The sequence below is a fragment of the Pochonia chlamydosporia genome, chromosome 1, assembly GCF_001653235.2.
Source record: "Pochonia chlamydosporia 170 chromosome 1, whole genome shotgun sequence".
NCBI lineage: Eukaryota > Fungi > Ascomycota > Sordariomycetes > Hypocreales > Clavicipitaceae > Pochonia > Pochonia chlamydosporia.
The window spans coordinates 5,477,570-5,495,316 of record NC_035790.1 but is presented as its reverse complement, the minus strand read 5'-3'; the positions used below and the strand labels follow the sequence as shown (position 1 = coordinate 5,495,316).

The 17,747-nt window shown below is 49.8% G+C and overlaps 7 protein-coding genes across 7 annotated transcripts; 5 read left to right on the top strand and 2 right to left on the bottom strand.

Moving 5' to 3' along the window:
• Positions 1-622: 622 nt before the first annotated feature.
• VFPPC_01428 (WD repeat protein) lies at positions 623-2,557 on the top strand (the record flags this gene model as incomplete). The annotated part of the gene is made up of 1 exon (XM_018281262.1): positions 623-2,557. The coding sequence occupies one exon, from the start codon at positions 623-625 to the stop codon at positions 2,555-2,557; it is 1,935 nt and encodes a 644-aa protein (XP_018149894.1).
• Positions 2,558-2,679: 122 nt separating this feature from the next.
• Positions 2,680-3,176, bottom strand: VFPPC_13085 (hypothetical protein; the record flags this gene model as incomplete). Its single annotated transcript, XM_018290862.1, has 2 exons — positions 2,680-2,942; positions 2,996-3,176. 2 exons carry the CDS (start codon positions 3,174-3,176, stop codon positions 2,680-2,682), a joined length of 444 nt encoding a protein of 147 aa, XP_018149893.1.
• A 1,373-nt stretch (positions 3,177-4,549) lies between these two features.
• VFPPC_18706 (hypothetical protein) lies at positions 4,550-7,732 on the top strand (the record flags this gene model as incomplete). Its single annotated transcript, XM_022430277.1, has 5 exons — positions 4,550-5,660; positions 5,724-5,955; positions 6,005-6,109; positions 6,156-7,266; positions 7,319-7,732. The coding sequence occupies 5 exons, from the start codon at positions 4,550-4,552 to the stop codon at positions 7,730-7,732; spliced, it is 2,973 nt and encodes a 990-aa protein (XP_022285979.1).
• A 2,758-nt stretch (positions 7,733-10,490) lies between these two features.
• VFPPC_01427 (alanine aminotransferase) lies at positions 10,491-12,036 on the top strand (the record flags this gene model as incomplete). The annotated part of the gene is made up of 2 exons (XM_018281261.1): positions 10,491-10,878; positions 10,985-12,036. The coding sequence occupies 2 exons, from the start codon at positions 10,491-10,493 to the stop codon at positions 12,034-12,036; spliced, it is 1,440 nt and encodes a 479-aa protein (XP_018149892.1).
• A 1,065-nt stretch (positions 12,037-13,101) lies between these two features.
• Positions 13,102-14,436, top strand: VFPPC_01426 (lipase 2; the record flags this gene model as incomplete). Its single annotated transcript, XM_018281260.1, has 1 exon — positions 13,102-14,436. One exon carries the CDS (start codon positions 13,102-13,104, stop codon positions 14,434-14,436), a length of 1,335 nt encoding a protein of 444 aa, XP_018149891.1.
• Positions 14,437-14,540: 104 nt separating this feature from the next.
• VFPPC_01425 (s-adenosyl methyltransferase domain-containing protein) lies at positions 14,541-15,434 on the bottom strand (the record flags this gene model as incomplete). The annotated part of the gene is made up of 3 exons (XM_018281259.1): positions 14,541-14,749; positions 14,799-15,285; positions 15,378-15,434. The coding sequence occupies 3 exons, from the start codon at positions 15,432-15,434 to the stop codon at positions 14,541-14,543; spliced, it is 753 nt and encodes a 250-aa protein (XP_018149890.1).
• Positions 15,435-16,392: 958 nt separating this feature from the next.
• VFPPC_01424 (F-box domain-containing protein) lies at positions 16,393-17,361 on the top strand (the record flags this gene model as incomplete). Its single annotated transcript, XM_018281258.2, has 1 exon — positions 16,393-17,361. The coding sequence occupies one exon, from the start codon at positions 16,393-16,395 to the stop codon at positions 17,359-17,361; it is 969 nt and encodes a 322-aa protein (XP_018149889.2).
• Between the last annotated feature and the right edge of the window lie 386 nt (positions 17,362-17,747).

The window sequence follows — 17,747 nt, the reverse complement described above, 5'->3', positions numbered from 1 at the left end:
TCCCAAATACAGTAACTTCACTGGCTCCATCTCAGCGAATATTGATGTCCAGCCAGGTGAGCCAGGGTCGCGAAACCGTGATCGGGTCGGATTCAAAGGAGCCAGGCAGTTGTCGTGGAAGCGATTGGCGACGAAGACAGGAATCTGTTGTACAGTATACTGTAATTTCTGTTATAAAATGGCACAGGGTCGCAGAACTGCCGTTACGGTGATGAAAAGTCGAAAAACCAAGGCGCCGTTGCGCTCACCGGTGCAACTTTGAGGTCGTAGGAGCGGAGGGTCTCACGAGAACTGGGGATGGCCAGTTAGAGTCTGAGCTGTTTCCTAGCGCGACAGGGAAGGAAGGGGCCTTCCTTACCTTGGTCGGTGGTTCCTTCGGTGGGGTCCGTCACCGAGAATAGTGGGGACACTCGAGGCTCACCGGTGGCTGTCACCTTGAACTTTTTTTTTTCTGCCACCAGCATCGTGGGTGCCATTTGCTATTTCTCGACTGGCTCGGTGCAAACTTGTCTGGACACACTTACCGACCTTGTCCATTTTTGTTGACCATCTCCAACGGTTATAGGTCTCATCCGAAAAGCCGAGAGTCGCTACATGGACAGCAGACCTTGATCCCTTCACTATGAAGCTCTCCAATCCGGGGACAGTCCCGGTCTACACAATCTCTGGAGCTTCCACTGCCCGACCACTCCCAGATTGGCTCGCCCGTCGACGGAAGCGAAGTTTGAAAAATGATCCCGAATATCAAAACCGTGTTGAACTCCTTCAAGATTTCGAATTCGAGGAGGCTAGCAACTGCATTCGGGTGAGCGAAGATGGAGACTGGGTAATGAGCACCGGAACCTACAAACCGCAAATGCATGTACACAACCTCCCGCAGCTGTCTCTGTCGTTCACCCGCCACACAAATTCTCTGAACCACTCATTCGTTCTCCTTTCTTCCGACTACTCAAAGTCAATACATCTCCAAAATGATCGAAGACTCGAGTTTCATACACCAATGGGATGCCACTACGAAGTCCGACTGCCAAGATACGGCCGTGACGTGCTCTACGATCGCCATGCTACAGAGGCATTGGTGCCTGCGGTCGGCCTAGACTCAGAAGGTAAAGGAGAAGTGTTTCGCATGAATCTAGAGCAAGGACGTTTCATGAAATCGTACCAAATCGAAGTGGGTGGCGACGACGAGTTGACCGGCGGTGGGTTGCAGGGCGGCATTGGCGTTGGAAGCGTCAACGTCGCCGCAAACGCGGAGAATACACACAACTTGATGGCATTCGGTACTTCAATAGGCACTGTCGAATTTTGGGACCCGCGTTCCAAGTCCAGAGCTGCATTACTAGCCGGGCACGACGGCGAGGTTACTGCACTAGACTTCAATTCGTCAGGATTGTCACTTGCTACTGGATCCTCTACTGGCATGGTCCAGCTTTTTGACCTGCGTCGCCCTGTCGCTCTGCTCAAGAAAGACCACGGATATGGCTTCCCTGTTAAGAAGCTTTTCCATATGACCAACTCTTCACAAGAAAGGAAGATCATGTCGGCTGATAAGCGAATTATTAAACTCTGGGACGAAGCAACGGGTGATCCATGGACATCGGTCGAACCCGTGGTTGATATAAATGATGTGGCATGGTGCAAGAATACTGGTATGCTCCTCACTGCCAATGAGGGCAAGCAACAACACGCGTTTTTCATTCCCCAGCTCGGCCCGGCGCCAAAGTGGTGCTCGTTCCTGGACAGTATGGTGGAAGAAATGGCAGAAGAAGTACACACGGAAACCTACGACAACTACAAGTTCTTGACTCTCCCAGAGTTGAAGCAACTGAGTCTGGCCCATTTGATTGGCAAGACAAACCTCTTGCGGCCATATATGCACGGATATTTTGTCGCTTCCAAGCTTTATGAGCAAGCTAAGCTGATTGTCAACCCATATGCATGGGAGGAGGAGAGAATGAAGCGCGTCAAGGATAAGGTTGAGAAGGAACGCGCCAGTAGAATCCGCGGCAGCAAGAAGGTCAAGGTCAATCAGAAACTGGTTGACAAGATTCTGAAGAAACAGGAGAACAGGGACAAGATTGATACCAACGCTGGCGTGTTGGGAGACGACCGTTTCGCCCAGCTTTTCGAAGATGAAGAATTCATGGTGGACGAAACCAGCAAGGAATTCCAGCTACTCAACCCCAGCACGGTGGTTGACCAGCCAGTTGATCCTAAGGCTCCAACCCGTTATCAGGCCAAGGACTCTGATGATGAATCCAGCGACGATGATGAAGCAATTCGCTCTACAAACAGGTCTAAGGATGATATCACGATGAGAATTTCGTCAACACAAAATGAAGGCCGACCCGTACGGGATACAGCTCTGGGCTCACGAGCACACAAATCAGGACGTACAACGAAGACACAACGCGGTGATGTTGGCGGCGAACGCCAGGTAACATTTGTTCCTGAATCCAAGAAGAAGAAGCAGCAAGAAGAAGCCGAGTCAACTCCTCGACAACAATCAAGAGGGGGGCGGCGGAGTGCCAGCTCCAACACCTTCAGGAGAATGTAAATATCGCCGCCGTACCACAATAAATCAGCTCCTCGGTGAAACTACACATGACTCAAAAGAGTCCCCCTTGGTCGCTCGGATTCCTTGCACACATCCTGCACCTCCTGAATAGCACTGTTCAATCACCCTCTAGATTTGCTCTTCTCTTTGGTTTGCGCAAGCCCCTTTTCGAGGTCTTCTGGACGAAGTCGTGGTGTAGGTGGCACGTCGTCGCCCTTGTTCTTCCTGCCATGCTTGGATGATCCCATGGATCTTTTTACAGAGTCTGGGAATTCGGTTCGTCTGGGGGTGATGGCAGTGACTACTTTCTTGACTGAATGTCGAAGGACTTCGCTTGCTTTCCACTCGCGCTTCTTGGCAATGAAGAATAGTGTCGCGGTGCAGGCTGGATCTCGGTGGTTAGTGGCAAGCTGTCACGCAGAGCTGGAACGAACAAACCTCCAATTATAGCGACGATAACAACAATGACGACGATTGCAACCAAGCCTCCAGTCGAAATGGACATGGAATTCCGGGAGCTGTCGCCTCCATTGCCTATATCATCTCCGCCACCATAGCCAGAACCACCATTGCCAGCGGTTTCTGTTGCCAACGGGAAAGCATGAGACGTGGTGGCCATGGCGCAATCAGAGTATTGGGGATGAGGATGGGCAAGCGGTCAACGCCTTTATGAGAATATCCCAGTGTTTTGTTGGTGTAACGTGTTGGTCGGTGTAACAGAGAAGGAAGACTTGGGTAGAGATGTAGAGGGGATAGATGGCGATGAGCCCAAAATAAATGAACAAGGCGCAACTCGCGACTACTCACTAAGAAACCCCCCATCATTGCCGTGACAGTGATGTATTCCGCATGCTCTGCCGGCAGTGGGCTGTTGTATCACCAGCCGCCGAACAATTCATTGGACAAAATATTACAACCCTGGTCCTGAATTTGAGGGTCATCACTTAAAACAGACGTGCCCAGGACGTAGTGACATGGTGATTGGTTCCACGATACTGCGAAGCGCCGAGCATCAACACCCTCCCCAGTCGCCCCACCAATGAGATGCCAAAGATGACCAGTCGTCGTTTTTAAGGTACAGAGACAAGACTTGTCGTCACTATTATTACCACGAACGAAACCCAGGGGTCAAAATACCCATATGGTGCAAGTTTGACGTAGCGTGGCATTGTCCTGGTGCGGCTTGAAATGCTGCATCAAGCGCCGATACGAGACGTATAACTCGTTCATGTATTCTGAACTTCTTGCATATGGGGTCAGAAATGCTGCGACATGCTTTTGTTCCTATTTTTTATCCATTCTGTGTTTACGTGGCAATAATATTGTCTATTACTTTGTCTATATTTAGTGTTGTAGTGGCCCATCTAGGAGCGACCTGAATTAATTATGGCTCAATCTCTCATGTTCAGGGTTTGGTTCCTGCATCAAGCACGACCTGCGTACATGCATGCAACTGTTTTGAGTCGACCGTTGACTAAAAAAACGTTACTGATATAATACCTTGTTTGTTATTCCATCGATATATCAACCTCTAAAGTTGATTTTTTTCGGCTTTCCTAGAAAAGTAGCTGCTTACTCCATGTCAGGATGTGGTTTGGTAGCATGCTTGCCTGCATCTCTCCAGGTACCTACCTACGTAGGTATTTATTGTAGGTGCCTCATTGCTTTCTTGACGTCAAGTATGAAGTGTCTGGTTCGAATGTAGGAGGTTGAGTCAGTTGTGAAAATGCCAGCTTCACCGCGGTCTGGTCTTTCCTTCCTATGCGTCTAAGGTGACAAGGTGTTGGCGACGGCAGGAGCGTCCATACCCTTTCCCGAGGAGATTGGGAGGAGGACTCACCCAACAAAATGCAATTTATTTCCAAAAAAACTTCTCTCTATAATTTCTCTCCTCCCACATAGAACTTGTATCATAAAGTACGCATACCAGACACCTTTCATCCAGTATCAGTGGCCATGTCTGGAAGAGCGCCCCGAGAGCGATCTAACAAGATGTCGTACTTCTCGGCTCCTGTCGAACTATCTGCTGACTCTTGCCCTGGCCAAGACATTGAAGGCTCAGCTGGATTTACTTGGCAACATCAATCACTCAACCGGCCAAAGTTGAGCACCGCTAGCAGGAAACGGACGATGGAAGTGCCTCCAAGTCCTGCCAAGCCTTCTCCGCCAAAGTTAACCATTCCAACTAATGAAAGCTCAAACAAAGTTTCGGAAGGACTCCCTATATTGCTCGGTGAACTTGAGCCTAAGTGCGGCTTGCGTGACGGCAAACCAACACACGCCGGAACTATGGCAAATGGTCAAGACCAAAGCCGTCCGCCGTCGACAAGCTCTTGTGGTGACTTAGAAGTGCCTTACCGTGTTACACAAAGGGAGGCTCATTTTCCAGCAGAGAATGTACGTCATGAACCAAATCGTCGACCGGAAATGTCTTTTGATGCAACCGGCTATGATGGAGGTTATGACCACCGGTCTCGGTCTCGTACGAGCAACATGTCCAGAAAGCGAAGCAGTGTGAATAAGCACCGATCAAAACCAGACCCTGAGCGAAAGAGAGTCCTCATGCATCAGGTAGCCCAGTATTGGAACGAATGCATCAGTATAGCAGAAGAAGAAAAGGCCCAAGCTAAGCTGGAAATAGACCACTTACGGGAGAACATTCGTGAACAGAACATGAAGTTGCAAGAAGCTCGCCAGCAGTTGGACGGAGAGAGGGCTGAGCGCCAAGACATTGAGACAAAGCTGATGGCCGCCACCGAGGAAATTACAAAAGCCGAGCTCGAAAATTCGACACTATCACAAGAATCTAAGGCGACCAAGGAAGCGTTTCGCACATCTAAAGAACGGGCTGCTGTTCTATCTGAGAAGTCAAAGACATATCGCACAAAGCTCAACGAAGCTATTTTGGAGCAGCAGCGTCTATTTCTTCAAGCCAAAGAGTTTTATCAGGATTCTATCAAAAGCCTTCGGCAGGAAAATGAAACACGACAAGCTGAAGCAAAGTCTATCGAAGCAGCTCTGAAGGAGTGCCACCAGAAAAGAGACAAGATGAGGCAGTATATGGACGAATTACGCATTGGCCTACAAGGAGAAATTAAAGCCCGTAAGACATCGAGCCTAAATACTACTGTTTATCCTGTGACTGGAATGTACTGACCCAAGACAGAAGCTCAACAAATCTCGTTGCTTCAGGGCAAACTGTCCATCCTGGATGAGGCTCTAGTTGCCGAAAAGCGAACTTCAAGCAATTTGCGTAGGCAAATCAGTTGTCTGAAGCCACTCGAAGGTATTGATATCCCAGCTTTGATGAAAACAATTGAGTTGCTGCGGAAGTCGATATCTACGAACGCCGTAGATCATTCGCAGCAGCTCGATTGGTCTGGCAATGTTTGCAGCAGGTCAGTTCATAAATCTTGCGCGAGGGTCTTTTTATCTAATAAGATGCAGGTTACAAAATCTTGAAGAGCTGGTCCAAAGGTCCTTGCCTCAAACCGCGAATGAGAGTGATGTTGGCTCACTAGTTCAACGTCTTCATGACCTAGTTTCAACAGAGTAAGTGGCTCTTCTTACGCTGCTCCTATTTTACTAATCTTCTTAGTGTATGGTCTGCACTTGTAGATATCGGAAACGCCCAGAGCTGTACATATGCGACGCTCGTAGGAACCAAAAAGGAATGTCAAGCCGAACTCAGTGTCATACGAGGTGCCCTGAGCGACTTGTCTCAGCAGCAGACAGATATTCAAGAACAAGACTCTGTCAGAAGCAATGGTTCCGCTGAGAAACTCAGTACCATGCAACAAGAAGTTAATACGACCCGGCAACTCGTTGATAAAATGAACCAAAACATTACTGTGTGGGTTGCCGAAGAACGAAAGGCAATGGATGAGGAGCGCGAATCATGGAAAGAAGAAGTCAGTGACCACCGTACTGACCGAAAAGAAGGAGTCGAGGATCTAAAGAAACTTTTGCACGAGGCCGGTGTTGCTTATCTTTCGAAGTTTGATTCCTTCACCAAAGGAGTAAGTGCCAGAGACGACGCGTCGAAAGTCGTAATGCAGCAAATGATTGAGAACTTTCGTTCTACCCTGGATCAGCGCCTACAGACAGAACAGTCAAAGGCAGAGAATGAAGCAAAGGAAACTCAAAGGGCTCTCATTGACCTCCAAGATCAGATCGGCGTCATGCGCGAACAGCTGGAGCACAAGGATCAGGAAATGCCAACCCAGGACGTTTCCAGTGACCACAATACGCAAGAAGACGAAACAGCATCTTTGAGAGAAAGAATTCTACAGTTGGAAAAAGAGGTCTCTAAAACAAATGACCTTCGGATGAGATGGCATACTGATATTGAGACGGTGGACTCCATCAGAACAAAGCTGAAGAGCCTTCAGCACCTGCCCTCACAGGTAAATGCCTATAACGAGCAGTTAGCAACAATATTGCAACTCAGCAATCTGGTTGATGCTACCTCCTGTAGCCTAGTTGAACACGATACCTGGGTACAGCAACAGTTGGGAGCTAGCCACGGCAAAGTCGACACCATTGTGGTGACTCCGCCTGGGACTGCAATGCGGTCTCACTCTACGGAATCAATTAATGTGAACAACCCTACCGATACTTTCGGCGGCGAAACAAGAAATGGAACCACGGATGATTTGCCTGGTACATCCAACCAAAACCGCTCAGATATTGGGTCTAGGAGAGTCCAGGTTCATAGCGTGTGAACTTCACTCCCCCTCATCCCCGCCTTCCATTGAACAGGAGCAAAAACGCCGGAGGGTTCCTGTGTCTGTCCGGCCCATCTTAAAGGTAAGCAGTCTGTCGTCGTCGCAAGAATCGACTGTTATGCATCAGTCGACTGCTGAAACAGAGACGGAGCTAGGACCAGTTCAAGAAAGCAGTAAGCCGGTCGCGACCATGGGCAATGCAAACATGTCCAGTCATCGAAGTATGCTAGCCGAGATTTCTTCTGGGTTCATTGTAGATAAGTCGGACGTGAATGCGTTCACCTTACCGAGAATTACAGACTTCCAGCATGGGGGTACGATTCAGGAAAACCCGACCTCGCCCAATAAGCGGAAGAGAGAAGTGCGTGGCTACGACGAGCCAAGTCTGAAACGAGTCAAGATGCTCAAAAATTTGAAGAAAAGACAAGCTATAGAGCCTGAAGGATAGAGTTCCTCCCGTGTGGGGGGATATGGAAGATCATCCAAGGCTTAACGAACTCGGCCAAGACATCTGCAGACAAGGAGCTCATGTTAGGACTCAGACCTTACTTCTGGCAGCCTCCAAACGGGATCAAATTTCCCATAACCCTAAAACACCAGACTTGGTAAGAACCTCGAGTGTCCCCCGGTCACCAATTTCCCAAGGTTGTCGGGCTGCGATAGGGCGTGGACTGTTGCTTTGCTTCGTAATTTTGAGAATGGTCTATTCAAGATATTTCGGTAAAAACTCATAAATCTAGACCATGAGAAATAATTCTTAATAGTACAGAGCGGGAATAAGTTTAATTATAACCGCAGCATGTTGCAAGCATATCCCCAAACTCCAAAAATGCCCATCATGTGATATACAGCGCCCCGGTCGGTCATAGGTGGGAGGTCGCACGGAATACGGTATTCTAATGCCAGTCGCAGAGGCTAAAGAATCGGAATAGTCAAATTTTTCATTTCCAGTGCTCTCATTTGTTTATTTTGATCTCTTTTTCGTTTCGAGGAAGAGAACCTTCTTGCGGACTGGACAAGACACAATGACGTTAGCAAAATGCCTGCAAGGGGGTCATACGGTCAGCGATGTCAAAGGCCCTGCACTCATACCAATTGGATCGTATTTCATCATGCCCATAAGAGGGGCAGTTCGCGGTCTTTTGAAAGTATAGAAGAAGCCCGTCATGGCCATGGAGAGCAGACGGACATTGATCAATCGTGCCTTGGCTGCATCGTGAGTGGTGTATGTTAGCGGAGTGCTCTCGAATCGGCCAGTCGTGGCTGGACATATTTGCTACAATGAAGCGAATTGGATGCGCACCTTTCTTGGCCATTGTTGTAGTCCAGATGTCGTTGGATACGTTTTGGTGAATATGAAGCTCGAACTGGCAGTCCTCTTGTCGCGACAGCTGCAAGGCAAAATTTCGGGAGAGATGGGGTGGCAGGTGTCGGCGAAAGGTCGCCCCGAGCCGATTTGCATGAGGGACATCGATGTGACGGTGGGTAGGGGTAGTTCACTGGCTAGGCACTGAGGTGAAGGGCATGTGGGCCATGAGGATACCTGCATGCCACGGTCAAGATCCTCTGTTGACTCACCGAAGGGGAGTGAAAGTACAATATCGCGGGAGGATTTATGACAAAATTCAGAGTCCGGTATTTCTGGACTGAAAGGTATTTCAACTGAGGATACCAATGATTTCATGCAGCGATTGGATGGTATAATTTTGCTATGGGTTCATGATTGATCGCTGTCCTACGGAGTGCAGTCGACTCCAGACGAAACCACATCACTTGGGCAACGTGATGAAAATAGAAACATGCATTGTAATGATCGAATATGTCAAAACTTGCAGAGACATTCTTATTTACAAATTGGTCAGGGATTGCGATTACGCTAATCAGTATGATTTGTAAATGCACTGAGCAGATTGAGTGCAAATTAGGCCGAGTGGTTTATCTGGGGTAATAACTCATACTGACAAGACCCCAGCCAACGGACAGTCAGACTTGACGGTAGACCAGTTGACCTTCCCTCAACAATTATCCGCAACGTGAAGGTTGTCAGAGCTCCTTCCCATCAACATAATCATCACGGCTCGACCGGATCGCATACAGGCAGAGTACTAGAACGATTGTCGCCCAAGATTTTTGCAACAGAGAGTTGGGGAATTTGTCGACTATAACCCAATAAACCGCCAACCATGTTGAGTTTGGCGACAAGGCGACGACAGCTATGGGCGGTACCAGGAGCGGGTAACATGAAAGCTGTTCTGCGCAGCGGGTACCACACCGCAGGTGAGGACAAATGTTTCTTCTTTTTCTTGTTCAACGGCTCTTTCACATGCTTGTATTTATTGCATTGTACAAATGGCATTGATGGTCCGGTATGACCTGTGTCACCTGCGACCGACTTCAACATTGTCCGTTCCTCTGATTGAGCTGCACCTCACCTTGATCGGTCGCGGGCGTCCCCGGTCTCGGACACGACCGTCCCAGTCTCGTCTCAATACAGCACCAAGCAGATGCAGCAGACGCAGACGCAGACGCAGACGCAGACGCAGATTGACTTGAAACGACAAGACATGGCACAACGCCGCTCCCGCAGCGGGGGATTGCGCCGCTCAATGCCGTCCTTAACCATTTTCACCATCAAATCAATGGCAGAACATGGCTTCCAGATCCAGAGGCAGCTCCACAACTTTGGGGCCCTGGGCAATGTGCTGGGCAATCAGACGAAGACTACGACTTGTCATGGCGCCATGATCGGGAGAACGAGGACGAAGGGCTGTTTCGGTGGTGTAATAGCCTAGGATTCCCAAGTCATGTCATGACGGTCCCTGCCAATCTCGGGGATATCATTTGTAACAGTTTTATTCGAGACGAGACGGCCGTTCAATGCGCGCCATTTTTGCTTGTGCTGTTTTCCTTTTCTCCATTCCATCTTATTCTTCACGTTCTATTCACAACACGTGCATCTAACAAGCCAAACTTTGACCTTTATAGTTTCCATCGCCGGCGCCGGACCTGGACCTAGACCAAGACCAGCGGCATTTGACTCGGAGCCTGTACCATCAGCTAGAGTGCGAGCTCCAGCTGCCCCTCGTCAACTTTTTGGTGCCCCGCCAAATCCAAATATTCTTTCGTCACCCCACCGCCGGCATTTACACCAGGCGGCGCAAATATACTCACAACAACTTCAACATCCATACCGCAACTTCGCAACAATGAGACTGACCCGCGATAATATTAACCAGCACGTCGTGCGTGCCGAGTACGCCGTCCGTGGTGAGCTTGCCGTCAAATCAGAGGAGTACCGTGCCCTCCTCAAGAACGGTGACAACTCCCTGCCCTTCGATCAGGTCATCTCGGCCAACATCGGAAACCCCCAGCAACTCGACCAGAAGCCCATTACCTTTTTCAGACAGGTCCTCAGCTTGCTGGAGAACCCTGAGCTTCTGAAGAAGGAGGATGTTTTGATCAATGGCCTCGGATACAAGACTGATGTCATTGAGCGTGCCAAGTGGTTGCTGAAGCAGGTTGGCTCTGTGGGTGCCTACAGTGCCAGCGCTGGCGCCCCTGCTATTAAGGAGAGCATTGCTGCATTCCTGGAGCGTGAGTGATTGCCTCGATCCCACCCCTTGGTTTTATTCCTGCCAGCCTAGCTCTCCCCGTATCGTAAATTTTTGTACGTTGTGTGACTAACAAGCCAAACCCACAGGCCGTGATGGCTTCCCCGCCGATCCGTCCAAGATCTACCTCTCGACCGGCGCCTCATCAGGTGTCAACACCCTCCTTCATGTTATTTGCGCCGACAAAAACTCAGGAATCATGATTCCCATCCCTCAGTACCCTCTCTACACCGCAACGCTCTCTCTCCTAGACGCCCAGGCCGTCCCGTACTACCTCGACGAGTCCAAGTCATGGGGAACCAGCTTTGAGACTATCAAGGCCGCCTACGAGAAGGGTAAAGCTGACGGTCTTGATGTCCGCTGCATCGTTATCATCAACCCCGGCAATCCTACCGGTGCTTCTCTCTCCGAGGAGGACGTCCGCTCTGTCATTGACTTTGCCAGAGAGGAGAACCTTGTCATCATGGCTGATGAGGTGTACCAGACCAACGTTTTCGTTGGTCAGTTCCACAGCTTCAAGGGCGTTCTGCGCAAGCTGCAAAAGGAGAACCCTGGCAAGTACGACGGCGTTGAGCTTGCTTCCCTGCATAGCATTTCCAAGGGTATGGTCGGCGAGTGTGGCCACCGCGGCGGTTACTTCGAGCTTGTCGGATTCAACGCCGAAGTCGAGGCTCAAATCTACAAGTTCGTCTCCATCATGCTCTGCGCCCCAGTCATCGGCCAGTGCCTGGTCGAGCTCATGGTGAACCCGCCCAAGGTCGGTGAGCCTTCATATGAGCTTTACAACAAGGAATACTCTGGAATCCATGAAGGTCTCCGCGAGCGTGCCACTGCTCTTCACAAGGCTTTTAGCCAGATGGAAGGCGTTGAATGCGCCGAGCCTCAAGGTGCAATGTATCTCTTCCCCACCATCCAGCTGCCCGCAAAGGCACACGAGGCGGCTGCCGCCGAAAAGCGCACCGCCGACGAGTTCTATTGCATGAAGTTGCTCGAGGCTACTGGTGTATGTCTTGTTCCGGGATCCGGTTTCGGCCAGAAAGAGGGCACTCTGCACTTTAGAACTACTTTCCTTGCCCCTGGTACAGAGTGGGTTGCTGGTATTGTCAAGTTCCACAAGGAGTTTATGGACAAGTACAGGTAAACATGTGAAGAGTTGGGGGAATAGAGAGTTGAGAGGGAAAGTTATTTTCGGCACACAAGGATATAAGAGGCAGGATAGCATTTAAAGGTTAAGACACTGATTTTTGAACTTGGTTTGCAAAAGGCACTGGACTTTCTAGCTTGCATGTCGCTAGAGATGGGAAGAGCTTGGGATGTGATATCTTTTATTTACTCCATAAATCATATACTCAGATGGGATCATATCCGGTCTAACAAGTTCTCTACATGTAATGAGTGTCTGGCAATGTCTGATGATTTGTATGGATTCATGACGATTGTAATTTTGTCATTCCTTTTGGCCCAGGAAGGGACAGCACATTGACTACACCGATCATACCAGCACTCAACTTCGACATTCCAACACACCACACGATATCGGAGCTATAATTACGAAATTCACCTGCATCTCCATCTCCATCTCCATCTTGACCTCCAACCCTGTCAAATACCACCCACATCCTCACAACATCCACGGTACTCATATCCAACTTCCAAGTTAGGCAACTTCAAATAACACCACCGCCTCACAAACCAGCTTATACGAAACTGCGGGGAATCAACCTCGGCACAAAGCAGTCCAACTAGAATAAAAGCGTCCATCACTCGGTGCAGCGTGTTAGTTTTCCACCCGTGTGCGATGCATAGCAATTACCATTCCTGGCCTGTTTGCCGAACCGGCATCCCTGTTCGATTCTGTGGCTTGGTAACCCCAGATTTGGGACGGAGTAGATCTGGCACAAAACTTCCCGAACCCACCTGACGTTGCATTTGAAGTAGATTTTGGTCTGCGAAGAAGAGATCTGGATGGTGTGAGGTTCGACGTCGACTAGTTTCTGGCGTTGTCAGAGCGGGGGTAAGAATTGGTCGATTCGCAAGATTTGCCGAGGTGATTATTTACAGTTTCTTGACTTTGAAGAGAATTATACGAATTTAGGTTATAGTTGGCATGTGAAACGGTTTGAAGCTACATTATAAGAAATACCAAGTTGTAATCACGATCACAATGTTATCACGATATATTCTTCGCCCAACCCCATAATCCACCATGCTCCTCATCACCAACCTCCTTCTAACCCTCACGCTCTCTCTCACCACCGCATCACCCATCTCTCAACCCATCCCACCAACCTCAGACCCCTTCTACACCATCCCCCCCAACATCGAACATCTCCCCCCAGGCACCATCCTACGCCATCGCCAACCCCCCTCTCCCATATCCGCCTTCCGCATCCTCCCCGTAAACCTCAAATCCACCCACCAAATCCTCTACAAAACAACAAACACATTCAACAACTCCACCGCCACCGTCCTCACCATCCTTATCCCCCACAACGCCGACTCCTCCAAGATCCTCTCCTACCAAGTCGCTGAAGATGCGTCCTTTGCAAACTGCGCACCCTCATACGCATTCCAACTTGCATCAGCTACCTCCGGCCCCTTCGGCACTCTCATCACCCAAGCTGAGCTGCTGCTCGTGGAAGCGGCCCTCGAACAAGGCTGGGTTGTCATCGTGCCGGACCACGAAGGACCGCAGGGAGCTTTCCTAGCGAATAAATTGGCTGGGCATGCTGTGCTCGATGGAATTCGTGCTGCTCTTCAGTCTGGTGGCTTTACAGGCATACAGCCTTCTGCAAGTGTAGCACTATGGGGGTACTCGGGTGGTAGTGTGGCCTCTTCCTTTGCGGCGGAACTACACGCCCAGTATGCCCCGGAGCTGAATATCGTGGGTGCTGCCATCGGTGGAACAGTGCCGGTGATAGCTAATGCTCTTACTACCATCAATGGTGGCTTTGGAGCCGGTCTCATACCACCTGGTATCTTGGGCCTCAGCTACGAGTACCCCCAAATCCGGGCCCTCATCACAAAGCACATCCTGCCTCAGTATAAGGAATCCTTCTTCAAAGCCGAGAAGCAGTGCTTCGTTGCGGATGCCCTGCAGTTTCCGTTTGCGGATGTCTTTAAAATGGTGGATGATGCGTCGATATTCACTTCCGAACCCGCGGCTTCTATACTCAGGGAGAATTCTCTGGGTGCGAATGTTCCCCGTGCGCCGATGTATGTGTACAAGTCTATACCGGATGAAACGAGCCCGGTTAAGGATACGGATGATATCATGGAGTATTACTGTTCCAAGGGGACGTCGGTTTATTATAGTAGGGATACTGTCTCTGAGCATGGGAGTCTGGCTGTGACGGGGGCGCCTGGTGCGTTGGCTTGGTTGAGGGACATGCTTGGTGGGAAGAAGCAGAGCGGGTGTGTGACGAGGACTGTTGTTTCGACGTTGCTGGATCCGAGGACGCTGGAGATTGTGCCCAAGGTTATAGTTGATGCGTTGTTGGACTTGTTGGGGAAGCCTGTTGGACCTGATTTCTTTGGCTGATGCGTTTGCAAATTTTCATTAGAAACAGTGAGAGCACAAAGGGTCAAGTATCAAGTGCTTATAGTGTAGGACAATCTGACACGATCTTAATACAGTACCACATATTACGTCTCCAGCACAACCCCATACCATGCCTTGGTCGTAGGGGGATTCTCGTCTCCCTCCTCCGCCATATCCATATGCCAGTCATGCAGCAGAACGAGCCCCGGATCAACCATCCGAAAGCCATGAAAAATTGGTGGAAGTTCAGCGGTCGACCTAGTTATCACCGGGGTATTCGTCCTCCCATACGAAGCACGAAGCACATCCACACCTTCTGGCGTCATAACATCCGTTGTATGGTGCGTAATAGCAAAGCATACTTCCTTCTGCTAAGCTCCTTCCCAAAGACGTAAAAAGGTCTCTGGAAACATCGACATCCAAGAAATTCACCAGACCAATCATCAACACGCCAACCGGCTTAGACAGGTCAAACAACTTCTTCGTTTCCGGGTCCGAGAGAATAGCATCCAGCTCAAGTGCCGAGCCGTGAATGAAGGAGGTTGTTTCGTTTCCCGCCCACATCTTCTGCCCGACTGCCACAGCCGTTTCGTCAATGTCCACATACAGTACGTGTGCTTTGGGTGTCACCCTCTGAGCGACTTGGTGGGTGTTATCTGCGCAGGGTACGCCGGCACCAAGGTCGATAAACTGGTCGATTCCCCTGGTACACATGAACCGAATTGCGCGATGGAGGAAACTGCGGCTCTCTGCGGCCATTTTGAACACGTACGGCATACCTTTCGTGACGTCGTCGACTGTGGCCCTGTCTGCGGGATAGTTGTTGGTTCCGCCGAGGTAAAAGTCGTACTTGTGGGAGCAGATTAGCATTTACATACATGCTGAGGTGACCAGTATGTATTAGAAGAGGGACGGCAGGCTGATTGCACAACTGAACATACCATTCGAGCGACAGTAGGTTTGGAGGTGTCAACACCAGCTGGGGGTTCGGGGTCCATGGTGAGATGATGAGATGATGAGATGCTGTGGTCCTTTTTGTTTGAATAGATGCCTGTATTTCCCACTGTGGAAGAACTGGAGGAGAAGGAAAGCTAAGGCAGTCGCTCAACGACATACTCGCGGCCATTTATTGTCCTCTAGGCTGCGGACACTGATGCATGTACGACCATAGATAAGACCATTCTACTATATTCAGCCAAGTTCATGTTGTGTAAAGAATAAAACATGCAGTGACTCACCACGTGCCGGAGTTGTGTCTCGTGAATCGTGACAACATTGGACCTGGACACGAAAGATCTAGTCAAGTCTATCAGCCCAGAAAATGCATGAGGCCGGGTGGCTTTGTAAAGTATTGGGCGTCGTCGCCATACGTACATTGAGCGTCCTGAGCAGTACCTGATGGCCATCGGCTCGAATGTACACGAGCATCTCATGCTTCACCCGTTCCGCAAAGACGGCACCTCCACCATGACCTGCTTCCGAACGTCAAAGGCAATCCCCACCATGGGGGAGCTCTTCTCATCGCTCGGTCATCTTGTCTCGTATTTCCAGACAATATTAGTAATATTGACTGCAACCATCTCGACGTAAGGGAGGTCCTGACGGCATAAGCATTGGCAACTTCGTGAGAGCTGTCGTCGACAAGGTGGGGCTTTTACGCTGTTGCATTGGATTCAGGCTGCTTGAGCTGCCTCCGAATTCGAGCTTCTTGGGGAACTCTTGCGTTACTGATACTGGGCTCTTGAAAGCGGTTACCGGCTCTTTGCAGCACCAAAAAAAATAGAGGAAGTCATCCATGTCATGAAAGTTTGAGCTGGCAACTCTGGGACTTGATTCTCTAACCCGGGATATCGCTTATGTAAGGCACGCGTCCCCTGTGACAACCACCACCACCACCACCAGCGTAAAGTTGAACTCGTCGTTCACCCATTTACCACATGGGCAACCATCACCACAATGGGAGAACTGGTCTCTTCGCTTCCAGATCAAACTTATCCATGTCTCAATCTCAATGACCACACACTCGACGAAAATCTACCTGTTTCAGAACATTACCCCCTACAGAGCAACCGCACCCAACCTGTTGCACGAGCTGGCACTTTGGATTCTTTGCCCCTGGAGCTGATTCACAAGATTCTATGTCAACTTGATGTACGCACACTATCGGATTTCAGGGCCACAAATAGACGAGCTACGGAGCTGGTCGACACTCTTCCGCAATACAAAGCTATTATTACACACGCACGTAATGCCCTGCGTGGCATTCTAAGCATTCAAACTGGCAGATGGATTACTTGCAGAACCTTGTATCAGAAACTGTGCACTCCCCAATGTGAGCATTGTGGAGATTTTGCCGGCTATCTGTATCTTCTGACCTGCAAACGAGTTTGCTTTTTGTGCTTCACGAAGAATGATCTCTACCTACCCCTGCCACCAGGACGTGCTTGCCGCAAGTTTGGCCTAACCCGCCAGATAGTCCAAACCCTACCTTTGATGACGGTCATACCAGGCATATATTCACCAAATGAAAAGAAGGCGCCTAAACGTGTCCTTGTCGACTATGAAGCCTCGCTCTATGCTGGTATTAAGCTTCACGGCTCGCGCAATGCAATGAACCAGTATATCGCCGACAGGGAAGCGGAACTCGCAACAAGACAATCCACCTCTACAGGACGCCGCCGCCGGGTGCCTGTAGCAGACCATTTTGACGGGGAGTCTGGGAATCCCTTTCGATTCGTGGCAATCTCTTTTGTACCCCAGTTGGTGAAAACTTCTCGCGACGTAGAACGAGGTTTTCATTGCGCTGGCTGCAGGAAATCCATGGATCTACCAAGTCACTGCCGGCGGAAATTCACGACTGCCTCATTCGAGGCACACTTGAAACAATTTGGACGAATAAAGCATGAAAACCACCACTTGGATTGACTCGTCCAGCCGAGTCATACGACTAATGACGGACCATATTAACAGTGAAATGACTAAAACTAAAGACACGAAACTGCGCGACGATCTGCTTCTTGCCATTCTTCCTCCCGCGGGCCACTCTCACAACTCAGCCTGTTCTCTCAACGCGAGCTTCGACAATTCGTCCTTTCCAGGCTTGACCATGTGCTTGAAACATGTGCATCGAGTCGTCTAGGTATACCATCGTGACTGGGGCGCACCTGACATCTTCGCCATACCGAAGGCAACCCTTCCGGCGAAACTCTTCGAGTTTCTTGCATCCGCAGGTGAGAGTTGGTAGGTCTGGTCACACATGTTTGTCCTGGCCGCAAGTATCCATTACTCCAATTCGGTGATTGCAGTGTCTT